Source organism: Salvia splendens, chromosome 2, assembly GCF_004379255.2.
Source record: "Salvia splendens isolate huo1 chromosome 2, SspV2, whole genome shotgun sequence".
NCBI classification, from domain to species: Eukaryota; Viridiplantae; Streptophyta; class Magnoliopsida; order Lamiales; family Lamiaceae; genus Salvia; species Salvia splendens.
The window spans coordinates 38959336-38984468 of NC_056033.1; the positions used below are offsets into that span (position 1 = coordinate 38959336).

At 35.7% G+C, this 25133-nt stretch overlaps 3 protein-coding genes across 4 annotated transcripts; 2 read left to right on the top strand and 1 right to left on the bottom strand.

Annotated features, from left to right (window-relative positions):
* The first annotated feature begins 7256 nt into the window (after positions 1-7256).
* On the top strand, positions 7257-8698 carry LOC121765933 (probable galacturonosyltransferase-like 1). Its single transcript, XM_042162234.1, has one exon. The coding sequence runs from the start codon at positions 7339-7341 to the stop codon at positions 8449-8451; it is 1113 nt and encodes a 370-aa protein (XP_042018168.1). The 5' UTR covers positions 7257-7338; the 3' UTR covers positions 8452-8698.
* An 8316-nt stretch (positions 8699-17014) lies between these two features.
* On the top strand, positions 17015-18650 carry LOC121779703 (lysM domain receptor-like kinase 4). Its single transcript, XM_042177080.1, has 3 exons — positions 17015-17460; positions 17558-17727; positions 17815-18650. Exons 1-3 carry the CDS (start codon positions 17015-17017, stop codon positions 18648-18650), a joined length of 1452 nt encoding a protein of 483 aa, XP_042033014.1.
* Positions 18651-18818: 168 nt separating this feature from the next.
* On the bottom strand, positions 18819-24219 carry LOC121792715 (protein DA1-like). 2 transcript variants are annotated; one of them, XM_042190771.1, is made up of 13 exons: positions 23848-24219; positions 23726-23749; positions 22938-23089; positions 22301-22385; positions 21683-21962; positions 21130-21253; positions 20949-21032; positions 20340-20459; positions 20025-20237; positions 19876-19938; positions 19654-19760; positions 19505-19563; positions 18819-19350 (listed from the first exon to the last, which is right to left on the bottom strand). In XM_042190771.1, exons 3-13 carry the CDS (start codon positions 23046-23048, stop codon positions 19043-19045), a joined length of 1554 nt encoding a protein of 517 aa, XP_042046705.1. In that variant the 5' UTR covers positions 23049-23089; positions 23726-23749; positions 23848-24219; the 3' UTR covers positions 18819-19042. The 2 variants fall into 2 exon arrangements, with proteins under 2 accessions (XP_042046705.1, XP_042046706.1); XM_042190772.1 differs by having other exon boundaries at positions 21130-21250; positions 23726-24219.
* Positions 24220-25133: the final 914 nt, after the last annotated feature.

Sequence of the window (25133 nt, forward strand, 5' to 3'; positions counted from 1 at the left end):
AAACACGTCACTCTTATTCTGATTTTACTTCACTCTTGTTTACAAAACACGTCACTCTTATTCTGATTTTACTTCACTCTTGTTTACAAAACACGTCACTCTTATTCTGATTTTACTTCACTCTTGTTTACAAAACACATCACTCTTATTCTGATTTTACTTCACTCTTGTTTACAAAACACATCACTCTTATTCTGATTTTACTTCACTCTTGTTTACAAAACACATCACTCTTATTCTGATTTTACTTCACTCTTGTTTACAAAACACGTCACTCTTATTCTGATTTTACTTCACTCTTGTTTACAAAACACATCACTCTTATTCTGATTTTACTTCACTCTTGTTTACAAAACACATCACTCTTATTCTGATTTTAATTCACTCTTGTTTACAAAACACATCACTCTTAGCATGATTTTACTTCACTCTTGTTTACAAAACACATCACTCTTATCATGATTTTACTTCACTCTTGTTTACAAAACACATCACTCTTAGCATGATTTTATTTCACTCTTGTTTACAAAACACATCACTCTTAGCATGATTTTACTTCACTCTTGTTTACAAAACACATCACTTTACTTCACTCTTAGCATGATTTACTTCACTCTTGATTACAAAACACATCACTCTTAGCATGATTTTACTTCACTCTTGTTTACAAAACACATCACTCTTCTTATGATTTTACTTTACTATTGTTTACAAAACACATCACTCGTTAAGTGAATTGGAAATTAAAACTGGAAATTAAAACTCATGATTTACACGGTGATAGTTGGATAAGTGAACTGGAAACTAGTACTAGTACAATTGATTAAATTCGAATTGATAAGTTTGCTCAAATTATGAGATGGTGGTTCATCATACATCATGAGTTGCTATCAATTGATATAGTTGAGTGAGCCGTAAAACAGTGTCTTCGCCCAACTCTCTCTCTCTCAATCACGCACACGGATATGAAAGATTCCCCATTCGCCATGGCTTCCATCGCTTCCACGCTCTTCTTCTCCACCTCCCTCCTCACCTCCTCTGCCCCCTCCATCAGCTCCACCACCCGCTTCTCCACCTCCTCCGCCGACAGGAACCATTACTATTTATGAATTGGAAGTTTAAAAAGCATAATTATGGAATTATTGGAATACGTTGGATTCATTAAAGCGTAATTCCAATTCCCACGTAAATTAGCAATTTCACAAGTTTTGCGGAGCAGCGATCATCATTTTCACACACGGTATGTTTTACTCTCTAAATACTCGCTCGATTCATATGCCTTTCTTCTTAAACTAAATCTGGAAATACACACAGCTTAATTATACAAAATCTGGAAATATACATACCACGAAATCTCGATAAATAGAGCGGTTTGCAGGTTTTACTTTCTAAATTCTCGATTGTTTTCATTGTATGGCTGCCTTTTCTTCTTAAACTGAACATATTCATACAAACATTTTTTACGATTTCTGGAAAAATACATATTACGAAATCTCCCCCTAAGCAATGACCATTATACCCCCGCCTTGTTATTGTGAAGTAAATTAGTGATAGAAGAACTAATTTCTCCTTTAAATTCATAAATTACATGTATTAATACTAGCCCTTGATTTTCTTGATCTTGTGGCTATGATTTGTTCTCTAGTTATGTGTTTAAGGGGCTCTTTCCCTAGATCACTACTCTCTATATATATATATATATATATATATATATATATATAGGATAGTGATCAATGTATAACTAATCTTAAGTGTATAACTAGAGAACAAATCTCAGCCACACATCTTAATGGAACAAATATTATTTATTTTAATAATCTAAAATAGGCCAAGGGTATTTTTGGAAATTGTGTGTTTCTTTTTTTTACGTTCATCACTCATTTACGGCCATGGACGGCGGCGGAGAGAAGCCGCTTCTCGGGAAGCGCAGCGGTGGCGGCTTCTTGGAGAGTTTCTGCTCGGAGTCGAAGATGTTGTGGGGGATTTCTGGGTCGGCGAATACAAAGAAAATATAGTGTTTTAAAAAATTACAGGGGAGGGAGGAAGAACGCAGCCAAAATAAACAAATCTAAAACTTAAATTATGTTGAGCTATCAGCAATGGCGAAGAAATACATGAGAATTCATTAGAATAAATAAATTGGTGCTCACAAGAATTGGAAAGGGAAATAGGGAAAGGAACAAAATGACGTTGGAAAATAATTGCAGAGAGGAATGCGAGTTCATATAATTGAGGAGTCACTTGAATTAAAATTAATTGGGTATGCCGAAATTGAGAAGACGTGAAACTGGGAAGAAGTTAGATTTTAGGAGGAACACTGATCGCTGGGATTAGTAGATAAACACGATGGGGAATGAGAAAGAGGAATTGAGATAATTTTAAAAAATGGAAAAGAAATGATCACGTGTAACCGGCACTCATATAGCGCTCATATTAGGCGCTCAGACGAACATTCCTCTATGATTAAGTACTACAAATTTAGTGTTACGTATGTAACACTTCAATCTTAGCATTATTTACTTCACTCTTGTTTACAAAACACATCACTCTTATTATGATTTTACTTCACTCTTGTTTACAAAACACATCACTCTTATTATGATTTTACTTCACTCTTGTTTACAAAACATATCACTCTTAGCATGATTTTACTTCAATCTTGTTTACAAAACACATCACTCTTAGCACTATTTTACTTCACTCTTGTTTACAAAACACATCACTCTTAGCATGATTTTACTTCAATCTTGTTTACAAAACACATCACTCTTAGCACGATTTTACTTCACTCTTGTTTACAAAACACATCACTTTTTCGGTATTTTTTCAGTATGATAAGTCCGGTATTTCATTATAATTCTCCACCCCCAGGTGAAACACATGTCTGTGTGAAAAGATATTCAATAGTAGCACATGGATCAACTCATCGAATTTTGGATCAGGCCTCATCAAATTGCAGACTTGGGTGTGGGCTAATGAGATCAAAACTTAATCAGATTATAAAGTTTTCTAAATCTAATAGACTATATAGATCAACTCGTGGGTTTTAGGCTTTCAAGACATCCCAAATGAAAGTACGTTAATTCCCCATCATATTCCCCATCCTAGTATAAATCAAACACATTACTCATATTATGATTTTCCTTCACTTTTGTTTACAAAACACATCACTCTTATTATGATGTTACTTCACTCTTGTTTACAAAACACATCACTCTTAGCATGATTTTACTTCACTCTTGTTTACAAAACACATCACTCTTAGCATGATTTTACTTCACTTTTGTTTACAAAACACATCACTCATATTATGATTTTCCTTCACTCTTGTTTACAAAACACATCACTCTTATTATGATTTTACTTGACTCTTGTTTACAAAACACATCACTCTTATTATGATTTTACTTCACTCTTGTTTACAAAACACATCACTCTTGTTTACAAAACACATCACTGTTATTATGATTTTACTTCACTCTTGTTTACAAAACACATCACTCTTATTATGATTTTCCTTCACTCTTATTTACAAAACAAATCACTCTTGTTTACAAAACACATCATTCTTAGCATGATTTTACTTCACTCTTGTTTAGAAAACACATCGCTCTTAGCATGATTTTACTTCACTATCGTTTACAAAACACATCACTCTTATTATGATTTTACTTCACTCTTGTTTACAAAACACATCACTCTTAGCATGATTTTACTTCACTCTTGTTTACAAAACATATCACTCTTATTATGATTTTACTTCACTCTTATTAACAAAACGCATCACTATTAGCATGATTTTACTTCACTCTTGTTCACAAAACACATCACTATTAGCATTATTTTACTTCACTCTTGTTAACAAAACACATCACTATTAACATGATTTTACTTCATTGTTGTTAACAAAATACATAACTATTGTATACCGTATTGTCGAAATGTTAAAGAGATATGGGAACAAAAATAGAAAATTTTAAATAAGTCAGTATTTCATTTCGTTGTGCATGCATTATCAGTCATGTTAGACAATATTTTTAACGAGATCATTCAAGAAATCTAGTAGTCCAGTGTAAAATTTGTAGTGAGAATTTGTGAGTGGGGAATTTGAAGATACAAAAAACTGCATTAGCATTCTAGAATAGAGAATCTGGTCTCCGCCGCTTCCTTAGCTACCAAGAATTAGCATAATTCTGCACCACTGATTATGCTCTCTCTGCCAAAAACGCATTTTAATTACTACTACTACTACTTTCCAACCATAATTAAACCCAAACATTTCCTCTCATACCAATCAATTTTTCATTTAGACGCGATGACCAACCGAGACGACTACAAGATCAAAGACACGAAGCCGCAGCTGGGCGAGCGGTGGCCGCACGGCGGCGTGCGTGGCGGCGGAGGCTGGATCACGAGCGACAGGCTGACTAGCACCTACGATCTCGTGGAGCAGACCTAACAATCCGACGAAGATCGACAATTCATAGCTTTTAAAAATTTCTTCCTTCTTCTTCAATGGCATAATTTGGCTGCAATTACAATTATACCCCCGCCTTGTTATTGTAGAGTAAATTTGTGATTGAAGGAACTAATTTCTCCTTAAATTCAAAAATTACATGTATTAATACTAGCCCTTGATTTTCTTGATCTTGTGGCTATGATTTGTTCTCTAGTTATAGGTTTAAGGGGCTTTTGCTCTAGATCACTACTCTCTCTCTATATATATATATATATATATATAGGAAAATGATCAATACAAAACTTGATCTCAATACAAAATCCAGACCAAATCCTGACCATGAGATTTGACAATCCAATGGTCAATAATTAAATAAAAACACGGAGGGTCATTGTAAAGCAGTTTTAGGTCATATTATAAACTTTGGATTTGAGGTCATGTTAAGATCATTTCATGTCATCCTTACTATAAGTCATACAAACTAGGGTTTCATGTCATTTCATTGTAAAGCAGTTTTAGATCAGTTTTAGGTCATATAGTCCAATTATTCACAAATCCACTCTTAAAGATCGAACCACCGAACCATACCAAATTAGGGTTTTTTATCTAGTTTTTTATGGATGAGAGGCACAAATTTATCATTTATTTTCGCCTTCATCACGAGCCTATTTTAATTCATCCGAAGGTAAATAAGTCATACAAACATGTTACAAAGATTTAACTTCATTCCAGTAGGTCCTTACTTCATTCCAGTAGGTTTTTACTTCATTCCAGTAGGATTATTACTTCATTCCAGTACGAAAATGCGGTTTCGCCGTCGCGTGCCGTTCTTTCTCTCTACAATATCTATCACCACCACCACAACGCTGATATGGTGTAATAAACACATGGAATGATGCAATAAATTATTGGAATGAAGTATGTGAAGCCCTACTGGAATGAAGTAAAAACCTTATCCAATGAAGTAATAATGTTTCTGAATGAAGTAATAAACGCACTTGAATAAATTGCATTTTTTAATGTAAATAAAGTAAAAACTCAGGTCAATGAATTCAAATGAAACATATGTTGAATCATTTCAAAACCTACTGGAAGAAAGTAAAAACATGTTGTAGTTTCAAGGTATTACGTACGGAATGAAGTAATAAACCTATACAATGAAGTAAAATGGGCTTGTAATGAAGACCGAAAAATTTACACAGCAGCACATCTCATCAAAAAAAACTAGATCTAATGGCCCAGATTTGGTCTCTAGTTCGGTCTTTAAAATTGGTTCGACATTGATCACAACCCTATATATATATATATATATATCCAACAAAAAAAATGCAAAAAAGATATCATAAATTTTCATAAGAGAATTATAAAAATGAAGATAAGCTATACTAATTAGATTAAGATTTTCCATACTAAAATTTAAAAATAGATTATGACACACCGTTAGTTAAAACTCATAAATCATAAAATTGAAACATTCATTTACAATATAAGTTAATACACAAATTTGCAATAGAGAGTATGACTTGATAAAAAAAAGGAAGATGAATTCGCTTACCAAAAAATATTAAAATTTTGATAAGAGGATGTTGCAGTTGGACTGTCATTTTTGGAAAATTCCCAAGACTCTCTCAGCCTGTAAACTTCAATGTGCAAACAAAGCAAAAGTCGAGTATTCTTCAATACATAGAAAAAAAAACTAGTAATAGATAAAAAAAAAATCCATGTATTTTACTAGCCAAAAGTGAAGACGGATTTAATAAACCGAATTTGTTGGGCAGACACATTGAAAAAGGTTCGCATGCGTCGGAAGGCAGAAGTGGTGAGGCGTCCCGCTCCAGCTCAAAACACAGAATTTAATTAATACGATGAGTTTGGACTACCTCGACTCCACTTGAATCCGCCACATGCTGAAATTCTAAGTGAGAAAGTTTGATGAAGCATTATTATCAACTACTGTTATACGTCGATATATGTTAGAAGAGATATCAATTCAGATAAAGAGTTTTCAACAAACCCTTACCTTTTTGAAGTGTGTTTTCGATATATTTAATTTTTTTTGCTTCAACTTTAGTTGACCCATTGGGTCATGTGGATCAGAGGCAAATTTCTATGCATCGGATTTAATCCTAATTTATTTAAATTAAGTATTATAAATAAAATGTATTTTGAATTTTTTGATATACTATGAAATACAGCTTGTATATTAATGAGAAGGAGAATAATCTCGTTGAAGGTACCCTTTACAAGTGGAATGGATAAATTCATTCATTAGTAATGGACAAGAATATAAATTTCATAAATATCTTTCATGTCGTCTACTAATTATTACACATATGGGTGAGACCTAGCTAGAATGTGTATGAAACCTTCAAAATATTTGACTCGGCCCGGCCAGCCATCCAGCTATGCGTAACCCCACACCTGCACATCTTCTCACTCCATTCGGTTTCACTATAGTTGACACTTTTTTCACCATCAAATTTAGTAAAATACTGATACTCATTAAGTTGCGTGTAAAAATAAAATAAAATAGTAAATTATTAAAGAAGGAATATAGTCAAAAGGTAAATACTAGTATAGGGAGTATACTAGTCAATAGATAAGTATAGATAGATAAAAAGATGATAAAGAATTAAGTAGAGATTAAATGTGTTAGATTAAAATATGATAAAAAAAATAATGTAGAGATTAAATGTGTTGATTATTATAGGACAAAAGGAGTAGTAAATTTTATCACAACTATACAACTAATATAAGAATAAGAAATGATAGTATACAAAAAGAGAGACAAAACTTGTCATTTAAAATTCAAACTCATTCAATTCCCCCCTATCAAATAAACCCCCACTCTCTCTCATTTCCAAAAATCTACAATCCACATGAAGAAGAGCACACAACCACCCCTCTTCTCTCTTTCTCTCACACTAATTATTTTCTCTCTATTTGCCACTCCCTCGTCTCAACAAAATGTCACAACCTCAATCTCACAACAATTTAGAGAAGCCCCCCAATTCTACAATGCCCCATCCTGCCTTCCAATCGAGGACGACGAAGACGACGACGACAACAACAATAACAATAGCAGACGCGGCAGCGTCAACAAACAATTCATTTGCTCTAGCGACGCTGTCCACGTGGCCATGACCCTCGACGCGGCCTACATCCGCGGCTCGATGGCCGCGATCCTCTCAATCCTCCAGCACACCTCGTGCCCGCAGAACGTCGTCTTCCACTTCGTCGCCTCGGCCTCGGCCGTCGCGCCCCTCCTCAGCTCCACCATCGCAGCCTCCTTCCCGTACCTCGCATTCGAGATCTACCCCTTCCGCGACTCCGCGGTGGCGGGGCTAATCTCGACCTCCATCCGTTCCGCCCTCGACTGCCCTCTCAACTACGCCCGCAGCTACCTCGCCGACCTCCTCCCGGCCTGCGTCCGCCGCGTCGTCTACCTCGACTCCGACCTCGTCCTCGTCGACGACATCGCGAAGCTCGCCGGAATCCCTCTCGCCGCCCGCAGGGTCCTGGCGGCGCCGGAGTACTGCAACGCCAACTTCACCGCCTACTTCACGCCGACGTTCTGGTCCAGCCCCTCCCTCTCCGGCACCTTCGCCGGCCGGAACGCCTGCTACTTCAACACCGGCGTAATGGTGATCGATCTCCGGCGGTGGCGCAGCGGCGGGTACACGGCGAGGATTGAGGAATGGATGGAACTGCAGAAGAGGATGAGGATCTACGAGCTGGGATCGCTGCCGCCGTTTCTGCTGGTGTTCGCCGGAGAGATTGAGCCGGTGGATCACCGGTGGAACCAGCACGGCCTCGGAGGGGATAACTTCCGCGGGCTGTGCCGGGACCTGCATCCGGGCCCAGTCAGCCTGCTGCATTGGAGCGGGAAGGGCAAGCCGTGGGCCCGACTGGACGCGAGCCGGCCCTGCCCGCTCGACGCGCTCTGGGCGCCGTACGATCTGCTCAAGCCTCCCTATTCTTTCGATTCTTGATTGATAAGGGAATTTTTTCGTGTTTGTAAGTAAATTCGTCGGTAAACTCTGTTTTTTTTAGTGTATAGAGAGATGTTACATTCATAAATTTTTCATTGTATTAAATGTTACTACAACACAATATACCGAAAAATAATGTCGTCTTCGATGATTGTTTTGTCTTCGGGTATAATACATTTGATTGTATGTGCCATAATTTTAGATTGTTTGAAGATGAATGAAAGTTCTTTTTCATGATTGAGGTAAATTTCATTAGCTTAAGGAGCAAGGAGGATAAGAATAGATAATACTCTCTCAGTCCAACAATAGGAGTCACTCTTGTTGTAAGCACGAGTTTTAAGAAAAGTAAAGAATAAGGGTTGAAATAATTAGTTGAATATGTCGCCCATTTTTTATATTGGTTTTATAATAAAATGTGAGTGGAGTGAATTAGTAGAATGTGAGAGATACTTATTATTTATGGTTAAAAAAATGAAATGCGACCCTTATTGTGTGACAGATCAAAAATGGTAAAATGTGACTTTTATTATCAGACAGAGGAAGTAGTACAAAGCAAAAAATTAAACATATGGGTATTTCATTTCTCTTATAATCAATTAGGTTTAGAATGAAATCTCACTAAAATTTGGTTGATATATTTATCATGTGTCAATGAATGGAATCGTACATAATCTTCATAAAATCTAATATGATACTATTAGATTAGATCTCATGGTCGAGTTGAATGTACTGCCAACTTTCATGTGTCAATGAATGGAATCGTACATCATCTTCGTAAAATCTAATATGCTATCAGATTAAGCTCAAGTTGAGTGTATAGTCAGAAGTGATTGAACATATGTGATCCTGTTAAAAATTATATATTAAGATTTACACGTGAATTGTGTGAAATACTAAAAAAAATAGTACTATCAATTTAAATATCTAGTGAACCAATTAATGTAAAAAAAATATAATGTCTTTGCATAAACATGAAATAAAAGAGATCGGCTTAAATGGCAAGCGAATAAACGTAGAAACGAGAGTAATATGAATGTGGAAATGATTAAATAAAATCTCGTAATGAAAAAGACAAAAGAAGCATGATTCATAACATGGATCATCATTGTTTATGTGAAATAACAGATGGCTTCTTTTCAATACATAAAGTCAGCCACTTAGATTATCTGTTAACTAATTTCAAATATTATGATGCTTCTTTTAATTGTTGTTTTCTAATCAATTCGATTTAATTTTTATAATGGACAAAATAGAGCCTGCAATACATACGCTGACCTTTTTAAACACACATAACATGGAAAGCTAATTCCAGTTGCTATTCTTATTTGAAATTCACTATCATATTGAGTTAATATCAATTTCAGTTATTTAGAATCTAGAGATGATTAATCTAATCAAGTATTATCTGATCGTTTTCACTTATAGTCAATTTTCTATTATAGTTTGGCTTCTGACTTAATTTTTCCCTTCTTACATGTATCATGGCTTTATGTCATATAGGAGTATTATTTAAGTCTGAATATCTAGCTATATAATCATAATTTATCACGAAAAAAATCAGTTTACATTTTACAACTAGTGACAGATAAGTAGGGGCTTAAATCCCACCTTTTTTTTATATTAAAATCGTCGATTTTTTTTTTTTATCTTTTTTTAAAAAAAAATTTAGTGGAAAACCCCTCATCATCAATTCATCATAACAAAACAATGAAATATAAATAAGTTATTATCTTGAAATTCTGAGTTTAAAATTATACTCCCTCCGTCCGCCATTAAATGTCTCATAGTTGACCGGCACAAGTTTTTAAGAAATTGTTTGACTTTATGAAGTAAAGTTGGTGGAATGTGAGGTCTACTTTTATATATTGATTTTATAATAAAATGTGAGTAAAATGAGTTAGTGGAATGTAGGGTGCACTTACTAAATATGGTAAAAGTGAAATGATACATTTATTAGTGAACGGACGAAAAAGGAAAAATGAGATATTTAATAACGGACGGAGAGAGTATTATATACAGTCCTACCAAAATAAATTTCTCTCCATAATTTGTTAGAGGAATTTAGTATTATACTCTGATATCCGTGAGTCTCATTTTCAATTAAGTTTTTAGTATTAGTATAATGTACTGTACCAACTGAAACAGCAAATAAAAAGAAAAGAGAGAAAAAAAAACATGTTTATTTCTGGTGAACCAAACATTGAAAGGTCGTACGTTCCAAATTTAAAAATGATTGCTTATGACTTTCAAAATATATCGAATGATTAATTAGGAATAAACTTATGTCAAAAGTTTGAAATTTTGTTTGAAGATGTGTCGGTAGAACAACGAAAGCACATAGAAACAGCCCCACAACGATATATCAATTAGGGCACCCGCAATGCGTGCCTTCGCGGTGCCGCGTTTCGTTTTGGAGGAACGAAACCGCGGAGACACGCGTTGCAGCCGCCCATTCCGTGCCCATGCCGTGCCTATGGCGTGCCGTGTGTCGTAGCTGCGAGACGCGGCACGACACGTCTCGCGTCGCAGCGCATGCGTGACGCCCACTCGCTGCCCTGCGAGTGGGTTTCGTCACGGTGACGCAATAATTCACTTTTTTAAAAAAATTCAAATTTAATTAAAAATTTTTTATTATTTTTTGCAACGGTAATGTTACCGTTTTTTTTTTAATTTTTTTAAATTTATTTACTCTATAAATACTCATATATCATACTCATTTCACTCACAAACACACATCTATTCCTCTCAAATCCTCTTTATTTCCACCCCAGTTTTCATCTCAAATCAAATCTGTTTTTCTTCTCCCAAATTTAATCAAACTAATGGATCATTTTGAACAAATGCATCAAATAATGGAACAATCACTTGAAGAAGATCGACGACGGGAGGCGTAAGAAGCCGCGCCGCCCCAACGACGCTCCTGTACGTACATCCATCGTAACCGGGAGGAAGCCGCATCAAGGTTAGTACGCGACTACATTTGGGCAAACTTTGGCGGATGAAATTATTAAATTGTGTACTTTTATTTTTTAGGAAATTATTAAATTATGTTTTTTACGAATTTTATATTGTAAGTTTATTTTATTTAATGAAGTGTGTTTGTTTTAATTGAATTGGGTTGGAGATAAAAATAAAAAATGAAATTGAATGAATAGTAATTTAAGGAACGAGTAAGAAACAGAGGGTTACAGGTTCCGTTCCTTAGTTAAGGAAAGGAGTAAAAAAGTATAGTGGGGCCCGCAAATAGTAGTTTAAGGAACGGTGGGGAAACAACGTTGTGGATGACCTTAGATATGCATAAATTCGACATCTTTAGTAAAGAAAAAAAAATTTATTTTAATCCTTGCATAGTCGAATGGTATGGACTCGTCCGTTCTTAACCAAATGGTCAGAAGTTCGATCACTGACTTTGGTTACGGAGCAATCTTAGTTCTTTGACCAATTGTCCCACCTTTCGATGCGCTAGAATTTGGCGAATTTTACTTGTCTTTTAAATTCGGCGAACAGAGCCTTTGCAATAGGGTTAGTTTGTTGACGGAGACTTTGACTGCGTCTAAAGGACCGGCGTCGGAGCTGTCGCCGAAAATCGATCGAGGTAAAGGGGGGATGGGATGTATTAAGTAGAGTAGCCTCAAGTTTTGGCAGTATTTGGGCATGATTTAATTTAGATTTTCTTAAGCTAATTAAAAGAGCAATATGGCCAAGCTAGTTAACTAAATACTGGGCAGAGATAATAAAATGAGCTGGGCTGTAATTATTAATTTGGCCATTATTATGAGCTTATTTCACCTTCTAAAGTTTCAAAAGGAGAATTTGTGTGTGAAGACTTAATAGTAGTGGTGTAAGGTTTCGTGTTTGAGTCTAAAAATATTTATTTATTTATCAATAAATAAGAGAATTTGTACTTGTATTAAAGCTGACGACGCCTATATATTCAGTGGCGGATCCAAGATTTTTGATTCGGGAGTACGAAAAAATAGTGAATTGGATTTTTAAAATTTCCACCAATCTTTTATATTCTCTTTAATACATTTTAATCATCATAATATATAGCAGGAGTGTCATTTTAGAATTAAGAAATTTTATTATAGAAATAAATGAGTTGGTTTTAGTATTATTATTTGGATAGCTTTCACTAACTAAAACGAATCGTCTGAAATTTATGTATGATAAAAAGGATATAATTTTTTAAATGAATTAGGAACTGAAAATATAAAACTTTATATTAAATCAAAATAATGTACAAAGAAGTGAAAGAAAAGAACATAGAGAAATGATTAAAAAAAGTTCAATGTATTAGAACAAAATTAAAAAACGTAATCAATAAAAAAACTATATGTATTAGAAATAGAAAAGTTAAAAGAGTTAAATATTGTAATTATAATGCTTTATAGGAAAATAAATGCTTAAAAGAGTTACAAAAACAAATCCATTAAAGGATAAATAAATGCTAATAATAGCTAAAAAGCATAATCCGTTACAGATTAAACAAATGCTCAAAATCCAAGAACAATCGAACCGTGCTCTCCACATCAAATAAGTGTAATTTCACCACTGCGCTACTAATCAGATTGGAATTTGGGGGTACAATTGTACCATTTTGTATTGAATTGGATCCGCCACTGTATATACTATTGCACAATTTTACACATAAAAAGTACTCGTTACGTTCCATAATAGATATCACACTTTTCTTTTCAATTTGTTCGACAAAAAATATCACATTTCATTTTTTAAAAAAACTTCACTCTCACACTAGTATAAATATACTATTTTCTGTTTTCAATCAACACACAAAACAATACTCCATCCGTCCCACCACATGTGATGGATTTCTTTTGGGCACGTGATTTAAGAAAATGATATATGTTGAGTTAAAATGGTGAGAATAAAGTACGAGAGAGTAAAAAGTAAGAGAGATAGAGAGAATAAAATAAGGAAAAGATAATAAAATAAGAAAAAGAGAATAAAGTAATAGAGTGTTAAAGTTTTATTTTTTTTTTGTTAAAAAAGGAAACTGATTCAAGCTAAGAAAAATAGGATATGCCTTTAAATGTTTCAAAGTTTCTATGACAAAAAAGATTCTATCGGAGATTTGATGACAGATTTGTCCAAATCATAATGCGCGCGGACCTAGTCAAATACTCTTAGAGCATCCACTATAGGCGGTCATCCCCAATAGCTCCGCCCCTTTTTTTTTTCATAGTTCCAATTTTTTTGTCCACAGCCTCACTATAGGCGGGCACTTCCAATAGCTCCGAAATTTTATAACAAATTTTCATTTTATTTTTTTGTTTCATTTTTAAATCAGTTGAATTAAAATAATTATAAAACGAGGTAATTGTGACCGAATATTCGTTGTATTGGCAAAGGTAAAATTATACAACAAACGTAAAAAAAATACAAATAAAAACGCCGCCACCGTCTAATCGGTGGCGGAGTCTGATTCCTCATCCTCTTCTCCGTCGCCTCCTTCTCCCTCGCTGTCGCCGCCGCCCCAGCACCCTCATCAGCCAAGCGCAGACGGCTGAGAAGGATAGCCGCCATATCCCGACGGCTGAGACGAATAGCCGCCATATCCCGATTCGTGCGAGTCGGGGGATTCGTCGTCTCCACCGTGCATTTTTAGAGAGTGAAAGTGTAGATAGTGAATGAAGGGAGATTGTGTGAAAATGGGGTAAATGGATGGTGGAGGAGTGGTATTTATAGAAGAAATTTTCGAAAAAAATAATAAAAAAAAATTCAAGGGGGCGGGCTCCTATCGCCCCGCCGCCCCACTATAGATAGCCCCGCCTATCGCCCCGCCTCGCCCCAACCGCCCCGTCCTCGCCCCCTTATTGCCGATCCATCGTCCGTCCCGTCCTCGCCCCCATTTTTTCGTCCACCCCGGGGCAGACGTCTCTCCCACTATAGGCCGCCATGTCGTCGCCCCCTCCGAGGCGTCCGCCCCATTTTCCCTATAGTGGATGCTCTTATCGTTCACTAAGATAATTTTTTTAAATAAAACTATTATTGTTTGGAAAATGAGACACATTAATAGAGAAAAGAATTTGACAAGGTAATTAGTCTTTTGATTAACAAACAAACTATGTTGAATATTTGACCTTCTGAAAAACTTGATTCACATTCCCCTTATTTTTCACCAAAGTGGGACACTAAAATTCCATTCCAAAAGGAAAACAACATTTTAAGAGGGATGTTTCTTTTTTTGTTCTAGATTAAAACTTAGATTCCGTAAGTGTACTGGAGTTTTTTTTTATTCCGGGTTTGAGAGAGACATATGACCCTCATGCGTCTCCTTTTAATGAGACGCATCATGGACATGCGTCTTTCATAAAGACGCATGACGGACATGCGTCTTTCTATTTTTCTGAAATTTTTTTTAACGACACACAACTATCATGCGTCTTAGGGAGAGACGCATCTCCCTCATGCGTCGCTCATTTTTTTTACAAAATCATTCTTGGTTGTTTCTCTTTTATAGAGACACGTTGAATGTTTTATGTTTCACCTTCGATGTGGGACAAACTCATTCTTGGTTGCTTCTCTTTTATAGAGACATCCTTGAATGTTTTATGTTCCACTTTCAATGTGGGACAAAACTCATTCTTGGTTGCTTCTCTTTTATAGAGACATCCTTGAATGCTTTATATTCCACTTTCGATGTGGGACAAAACTCATTATTTATTGTTTCTCTTTTATAGAGGCATCCTTGAATGTTTTATGTTCCACTAAAAAATGTGGGACGAACTCATTCTTGGTTGCTTCTCTTTTATAGAGATATCTTTGAATGTTTTATGTTCCACTCAAAGATGAATTTGAGTTTCATGTAATTGTTGGAGATAGCCTTACAAGTTAATTACTATAAGACGTTGATGAAGCCTCCAACTGATGTATCCAGCATCAATCTTCTTTCCAAACTTCATCTGAGCTATTCATTTCAAGGCCACAATCACTAATAAATACATCCTCCGCCCGTCATTAGCAGTGCTAGATTACTATTTTAATTTGTCCACGATAAAAAATCGCGGTTTACTCTTACTCAAAATGGTAGGTAGTCATCACATTCCACTAAATTATTTCACTCACCTTTTATTATAAAAACTAGTATCACACCACCCGTGCGATGCACGGACTATGATATTTTGAAACATTGATTTAAAGTTATAAACTAATTAAATGAAATTAAAATAATATCATTATACGAAAGTTATAAACAAAAAATATAGCACTATATAATAAAGAAAAATCAATATTAAAACATAATAAACATGAAGCAACTACAAAATATAATGTTTCAATATTAAATGACATGATATAAAATCCATCACAACAACCAATTGAATAAAAGAGTAATTGCTCATAAGTCGTTTTTGATAACTTGTTTATACAGTTGGTTTTATGATTAAACTATCATCACTAAAACTTATAATGAGTTTATATGCTCGTTGTATATTTTCATTTTATTTATTTTTGAAAAGTCAATTTACCTAGAAAAGTGTTGCTGATTAGTATCGTATTTAAGAATACAATTAACCTAACTATCAATTTTATTCTAACAGAAAATGAAAGAAAAAGAAGGAAAAGATGTTTGCTAAATGTTCATGTGGTTGTTTTATGTTTTATAGAGACATTCAAGAATGAGTTTGTCACACATCGAAAGTGGAACATAAAACATTCAAGGATGTCTCTATAAAAGAGAAACAACCAAGAATGAGTTTAGTCCCATATCGAAAGTGGAACATAAAACATTCAAAGATGTCTCTATCAAAGAGAAACAACAAAGAATGAGTTCTGTCCCACATCGAAAGTGGAATATAAAACATTCAAGGATGTCTCTATAAAAGAGAAGCAACCAAGAATGAGTTTTGTCCCACATTGAAAGTGGAACATAAAACATTCAAGGATATCTCTATAAAAGAGAAACAACCAAGAATGATTTTGTCCCACATCGAAGGTGAAACATAAAACATTCAAAGATGTCTCTATAAAAGAGAAACAACCAAGAATGATTTTGTAAAAAAAATGAGCGACGCATGAGGGAGATGCGTCTCTCCCTAAGACACATGATGGTTGTGCGTCGTTAAAATTTTTTCGGAAAAATAGAAAGGCGCATGTCCCTCATGCGTCTTTATGAAAGACGCATGTCCGTGATGCGTCTCATTAAAAGGAGACGCATGAGGGTCATGCGTCTCTCCCAAACTCGGAATAAAAAAAACTCTCGTACACTTACGAAATCTAAGTTTTAGTCTAGAACAAAAAAAGAAATATCCCCATTTTAAGACAACCATAATTTATTTCATCACTCTCAAATTATGGCATTTTGATTAAGAATTTGTCTGAGCTTCATATATTATCTTGTGAGTTCTTGTTACTATAGTCAATTATGTTTATCCCCTAAATCATTTTTATAATAATCAACGCGCTAATTCCTGTAGCAAATCAATCAACATAAATTCAAAAACAAGATTCCCTTAAACCTTAGAAAATATCAAGATAATAACTTCACCACCATGAACTCATTTCTGAAATTTGTTTTACCTCTCATTTTCCTTCATGCCTCATGGCCCAGCAGAACTATTCAGGAGCTGCCATTTACCGGTGCAACGGCAATGAAGCAACGACGCCGTCAGAGTCCCTCTACACGTGCAACGGCCAATTCTCTTCTGGCCGGGCTTTCCTGATCTTCACAGCCAAGTCTCCATATGTTACAGTTGCGGCAATTGCTAATCTGACCTTGTCGGACCAAGCTGAAATTTCCCGAATCAACAACATCACGACATCCAGAGTCCTCCCAGAAGGACAAGAGGTCGTTGTCCCAGTTGAGTGCTCGTGTTCGGGTCGAAGCTATCAAGCCACCATCACTTACCAGATCCAACCCGGCGAGACTTACTTCTTAATTGCAGACAATACTTTCAAGGGATTGTCCACTTGTGACGAGCTTAAACATGCAAATACGTACCGGGAGACGAGTTTGTTGGCTGGGCAGAAGTTGCGAGTTCCGCTGAGGTGTGCATGTCCAACTGTAGAACAAGCTGATGCCGGGACGAAATTTTTCTAACTTACTTGGTTGGCCATGGTGATCACATTCGCTAGCTACAAGCAGGAAGCGTAGTATAACTACTTCACCACCTCTGCCTCCTCCCGTTTCTCTGAAAAGCAAACCAAAGAGGGCTCCATTGATTGTTGGCATTACTGCCGGAGCTTTTTTTCTGCTAATATCGCTGCTAGTTCTCTTGTTTCTGTCTTGGAAGAAAAGAGCACAAGTTGCAGATGGTAGAGGAAGAAATGATGCTTCTCCACAAGACTTGATTCTTGAAATCGCAGGACTTCATTGAGCCCTGAAAGTATACAAATTCTCAGAAATAAAGAAGGCTACAAGAAATTTTGGGTCCAGAAGCAGGATCAAAGACCACGAGTACCGGGGAACTTTCAAACGGGAAGTTTTGGCTGTTAAAAAGAATAGCGGGAATGCAGAGTACGAGGTGAAGATGTTGTATAAGATAAATCACTTCAATATAGTAAGACTTCATGGATTCTGCCAAGATAAAGATGACTTGTACCTCGTGTATGAGTACATGGCAAATGGCTCCCTTCGGGACTGGCTGAACAGAAGAGGATCCCAGCATACGAAGAGCTGGTACCAACGCATGCGTATTGCACTTGATGTTGCCAATGGCCTTCTCTATCTCCACAACTTCGCAAACCCAGCTTACGTGCACAATAATGTAAAAAGCAGCAATGTTCTTCTAGATGGAAACCTGCGAGCAAAAATTACGAATTTCAGTCTTGCAAAAGAAGCAAACTGCAGTGATACAAAAAGGATTGTGGGGACTAGAGGATACATGGCACCTGAATGTCTTGGTGCAGGTCCAGTTACTCCCGAGGTCGACGTATACGCCTTCGGAGTAGTACTGCTGGAGCTTATAACAGATGAATTCCCAGTAATTGAGCAGGATGGTGGAGGAAGACTTCTTTCAACATCGGTAGCTGCTCTTATGGAAAGCTTGAATGCAGAAACTGACCTATGCAGCTTTATTGCCTATGGTCTCGCTGGAAATGGTGGGACAAAATATGCCCTCCAGGTGGTGAAGCTAAGCTTAAGCTGTTTGACACAAGACCCTTCCGATCGACCAGACATGATCGAGGTTGTCTCAATTCTGCAGAAAATGTACTCTATTATACATACCCCACACTAAGGAGTTAACAATAAGAGGGCATTTGCTCATCCTCTGTAATTTATAAACTAGCCTGCAAAAGAAATAAACGAGTCCCCTCCATTGAGGTTCATAATAATCACTTCTAATAGGGTAGAGACAGTTAAGCCAGAACTTCAGAGTTTTGGTGACTGAGAAACCACGCCGTCATAGCAAAAGAAGAATGAATATGAATTTCAATGTACTTGTAGTAAATGCAAGGACTTTAAATAAAACAAGGTTTAAGAATGACACTCTAACCTACTCTGAAAACTTCTGTACTGACATGTATGTCCTACGGGAAGGCATTACTGCTATAACAAGGAAAGGCCAAGCAATAATTTCACAAAAGAACGAAAGAAAAATCAATAAATTATCCATTTAAGGGACCAAACTCAATAAGGAAAATTTCCTGTCTCTCGCATGTGATCCAAGGTCCTTTGTAAGCCGTATTTGAGCACTGCCTCGTTTCCAGCTCTAAAACCATTTCCGTATATCACAGATGAATCTGTTGCAATCTGATGTTTAAAGAAGATGCTGAGTTTCTTCTCAAATGGAGATCCTGCTCCTAGGCTTGATGAGGAAGACGATGACGTTGATGCGTTATTAGTATCGGGCATGGATAAAATCTGGGACTCCAACCACATACTGGCAAGGACCTGACAGATACCTTCTTCAACATCTTGTCTGAGAGTTCGATAGCCTTACACAAAATAAAGACATTATTAAACACAAAAAACGAATTGAAGTTCCATATGATCGGCTAAGGAAACAAAAAAAATTAAGAATGCCAAAAACTTGATAGCTTGCTGTAAAAACTATGAGATAAAATTTAATTAAATGGTGTGAAAAAGCACCATTAAGTCGCAGCCAGGCATGCATCAGCTCGTGAGCCAATATTGATCCAGTTAGCAACCTGAACACGTTTTGAATTTCAAATAAAAATATCAGACTCAAGACTAAAATAGACTTGTGATGTGCTCAAAATCCAAAATAAATCAAAAACCTTGGAAGGCCATATAAAATAAGGATAGCCGTCACTTCACAATGGCGTGTTAATTTATAAGGCTCGGTAAGCATGCGGTTTCCTCCTGTCCTTGGGCGTCTCATTACCTGGAGATCCATACCCAGAATAAGAGTTTGTAACTAAATCAAAAGCATACATAGATGCCAAACTTGCATCTAAAGCGAGAGAATAGAAATTAAATATGGTGATAGAAAAACGTACAGTGCTGACTGTCTGTTCCTCAGAAAGACAGAGACCTCGGGTTTCAGGCATGTGGTGATGCCCCTGGCAAGAGAACACAGAACACTGCGATAAGTAAGAATGGAAATGAAATTAGATTTTTCCTGGATTGAACCTGAAACATTACTTACATGCCTCTCCCCATCCATTGCTTCATTTAGTGCCTGCCTTTCAACCAAAAGCAACGGTACTTGCTGTGTCACTCTCATATTTAACCCTTCGTAGAACTCTAGTATATCAAGAAAGAGGGGCTGGCACTCATCAGTATCCATTATTGCAGAGTCCAGGCACTCCAAGCAGAGTATTCGACCATCATTAAGGGCAGCAAATTTAGCATCCCATGACTGCAAATCAAGGAAACATGGATAATAGACAAAAGCCTTGAAGTCCCACTAGCAAAATAAAGAGTATGAAAGTTTGGAGCTTGCTCCTGGCCTCCAGCTTACTTCCATTCGCTCACAACTACAACATCGAGTAGTTCCATCATGCTCATGACTCGGACAGTATTTCTGTGACCAAAAAGGATGTGCCCTATATTCAATAAGACCAGCTGCATTTGTAGGAATCTGTTGACGGAAAAACATAATATAAGCCTTCTCAAACAAACAAGAAGAAACACATTATTGTCAATCACAAATATGAATAGATAAGCCTGGAAATGATCATAAAGATATGCATCACCTTCTAGCAAAAAGTTCAGGTATTCAAGTACATAAAGCATTCAAACGGTACTGCTATTCCATCTAACCAGTCAACCAATTCAAAGACATCATTATGATTTAAATGCAAGTTGCAAAAAAGAATTTTGAGTAGTTTACATAACCAACCCTGTAAATATTACTAGTATTTCTTTAAAAAAGAGAGAATGATTTTTTTATTGAGCTATATGCGTTTTATGTTAAACAATGACAACATCCATTTACAATTTTTGAGCATCCAAATGTCTCAATCGCTGGAAACAGACTAAATAAGAAACAATCTTAACCTTCCAATGAACCAAGGACCAAGAGATCCTTGCAAGACAAATTTTGTAGACAAACTAATGAGACACTTACAAAGTGATTGCAGAGATCGCATTTTGGATGGTAAGACTCCTTGTAGCAAGTTTTGTGATAAGGATAGTTCCCGGACATGGAAAACTGCAGCCATTAAATAGACTTTAAAAATTGATATAAAGCTATTTAAATTAACTTAAATCGATTAAAAAGTTTGCACACAAGAGTAAAAAGTTTGAACCTCATAATCAGATATCGGTTGGCGGCATCCATTGCATCTAAAACATTCCGGATGCCAAACAGCACTCATGCAACTCAAAAATCTTCCATGGCCAATCTCTGTGTTGCATCCAGCACAAATCCTACTGTTAAGAATATTAGTATTCTGTCCCACATCAGTGATGAGACATAGCCTAGCTTAGTTTCTTATACTATATGTATGTGGCCTATGTTGAGTAATACAATATCCCTACACCTACTACTCTTCTCTACTATGTCTATTTACTTTTCCGCATACATTTATATTTTACTGTTCTACACCCTACCACAACAATGCAAATAAGATTATTAACCACAACCTTTTCAACTTGGGTAGTTTACTGATCTGCATTCAAGGCTCTCAGGGAAATTTTGTACAATTATCCATTCATTAAGATCTGATGAAGATTAAAACATTTTTGCCTCTTAAAAAATGAATTTTGTACATTTATCCCTTCATTAAGATCTGATGAAGAAAAAAAAAATTTGTAACTCATTTATATAGTAGACTAGCAGTATGAGAAAGACACTTTTACCTGAGACTTATAGAATAAGGAAATGATATAGGTTGGTAAAGGCTATCATTTCCATGTACATGTCCATGTCCATTTCCATGTGCATTTCCCATTCCATGTCCATTTCCATTTCCATTTCCATTTCCACGTGCATTTCCATGCTCGTACCCACTTCCATGCCCATACCCATGTCCTACACCACTGTCATTTGGGATCCCTGGCTGGGCTGGAGAATCGACATTCAAGCTCTCCTGGATAGCCCTAGCAAGTAGTTCATCTTCTTCCAATTGTGGTTCACTATCTATCCATCCAGAAATTTACTTTAATAAACTGGTGCAATTGTTACATAATGTTACATACACATATTTTTTACTAACCACGCTATAGAGAAGCCAACTGTGAGTAACAGGAAATAGCACTAATACAATTAACTACATCCCAAGCCAAGAGAGTGAAATTTTCTTAAGCAGACAATTACATACATTCAGAAAGTTGCACCATAGTAGAAATAGAGATTATTGATTGTACACAATCAAGGGTAGGCATTCCAGAGATAGATTACCAGAACTAAAAGTTATGTAAAGTGTAAACTATATAATGCAATACAAGTCCAAGAAAAAAAAAATTCAAAGCACTCACCAATAATAGTAGCTCCTCTTGGGTCTTCTTCTGAAAGAGATAATGCAATTGCACGGTCTATGTCTTCCATCTCTGACCATGAGTCCTACACCAATTTACCCTTACAAATTAGGTTCTCCCCTAAAGGAACTAAAGTGTAAGAGAACAAAATGATTTGTTTTCTCTTTTTCTGTTTCTTTTTGTTTTTGTACATGCAACTCATGCCACCACCAAGGACAAAGTGGTAATCTGAAAAAATATCAGTGGTTTGTGATAGAAAACACCTAACTCGCAACCTGTTTTGGTAATTGGGGCATACATCTTTTGTGAAATAAATTTTCAACCAACAGCTCACAAACTGGCGCATATTCTTAGGATGAACAGCATATGCCCTAATTCAGTTAGTTTAAGCAACCTAACTCTTGTTGGTGCATAAATGAACTATTGAGCATATCAGGGGATGACTAATGCCCAGAGACATGGAGACATAACATTCTCGCACATGATGGTTGATAAACCACATCCCAGGTCTTCCAAACTAGCATAGATAACTTGAGAATCAATACCAGAAAAGGAAAAGTAAAAGAAATCTGGATACATCTAATGAATTTTAAAGCTTCATGTAAATGTGATAGAAAGTGTATGTAATAATGCTTACCCATGAAGTAGATGGATTATTTTCCACTGGTACAGCTCCATATCTCCAATCATACTGCCCCTCTGAAACTTTATGCTCTGAACCTTTGAAAATTTTGTTAAACCAGCCCATTATGTGAAATGCAGTGTCCACATGCCCAACAAATCCTTACCCTGCCACCAAACAATTGGATAACGTTCTAGAATAATGCAAAGCGATGAAGTATGCCACCAAGAAGCTGGGAAGAAAGAGAGGGCATATACAACCAGAGAGGAAAGAAATGCAACTATTGAATGCCGGTTATTACATTTGTGACTGAACCCTCTACTTGTATGTTTGCTTCCCATTTAAAAATAATGAACAACGTGTGGGTTGGTAGCCGTAGCACCAATCTTTGTTCTCCGTGTTACATGTCTTAATCGAAGTAAAATCATTTAGTATTTTTATATCTTACAGAGATACATTGGATGGATCAAACAATTTGAATCACTCATGTTATGCCGCCCAATTTCAATCCTTCAACCGCATATAATCCACAATCATAAAAAGCCCAAATAAGAAGGGATAAAGCCACAAAGCTGTATTGGAAACAATATTTCCCCAAAAATCAATTAGTCAAAGGACCCCAAATGTTTCAAGTAGCAAGGTTAAAACCCCAGAAATTTTAGATACCAGTATGATATTTCCTCCTAATTGGCTGCTAAAATGTGTGCAACAAAGAATACAAAACCAAATGATCCCTCCATTTATTGTAAATTCATAACTTGAAATGCATGTACCATGAATTACACATTAGAGAAGCGGCTTACCTCAATATAAATCGACAGCAAAATCTGCAGGAATGGAAGAAGGATCAAAATGGGGAATAAAAGGATTAGCAAAAAAGTAACAACATAACAAAGAACAGCTTGAAGATGCTGGAAGATAGAACCTTTTTTAATGTTTTATATCAAACAAAAGAAACCCGACTTTAATGTATTTTCCTCCTCAATTCTTCGGCAATAAATTAAGTTTTCATCAACTAGAACAAAATTGCTGAACAAAATTGCATATTGATGAACACCCAGAAATTTCTATAATTCGAGCAGCCCACCAAGATGCTAAAAACAAAATCTTTGGGGAAAATTCTACTATTATAATAGTGCGATCACATGAAAATTTGCTCGAAGTCAAAATAGATGAACATGTTTTGACTGATTTAGGCTAAATTAAAACCCCATAAACGTTTGACTAAGAAATATCAAACGCAGGTGGGCGTTTCGTTGGGTTGTTGAATTGCAATGGCTGGATAACAACTATATACTTGTTTGTACTCCTAAAATAGGGGAGACTTCAATTAAATGTTAAATTTAATTACAATATTTATGTTATATTCTCTTACTGTCTCGCTTTTACATGTTACTTTTGTAATTAAATATAGTTAAAATAAAATATATCAAAATTGCTAAATATGATATGCTTATTTTTTTTCATTGTCATATCTTATGTTAAGTTATTGCTTACGGGTCTAGAACTCGGATTTACTCTTATTATATGCATTCCTGAAAAACAAATGATTCTATTCTAATAAATAGATTGAGAGTTTGAGTCATCAACTATAATTTAATTAGTAAAATAGTTCTAATCTAATCATAAGTTGGAAGTTTGATTCATCTTGATTTGTATGTGAAAATTAAAAAACACAAAAATAATATCATGAAATTAAGCACTGTGAATCATAAACCATGAAAATAATAAACCATGAAAATAAGTGCAATATGAATGCAAAATATTATACTACTACTACTATTATGATTTCTCAAAATATGATTCTTGTTGGTTTACTTATCCTGTGTTACAAATATCAAAGAAAGTTGTTAAATTTTTAACTTAGTTAATCGATTAAATTTAAATAACTATGTAATCAGTGTAATAATTAAAGTATTACAGTTAATCAAGGAGTATATGATTACATGGATTATGATTCCTTGCATATTACTAATCTGGTTGGAAAATATCAATGAAAGTTGTTAGGATTTTGAGCACGGGTTAATTAATCAAAATTTAAATAACTAATTGGTATAAAAATTGAATTATCTAATTGGTTCGATAACTAAAGGTCACTCCTGACTTTCAAATTAACCAAGCTTTGAGTAAGATAATATTCTGCTCAGGTTCGAGTGTTCGACTCATTCTGCTACACAATAATATGGGGCTCTCAACCAAAATTATTAGTAT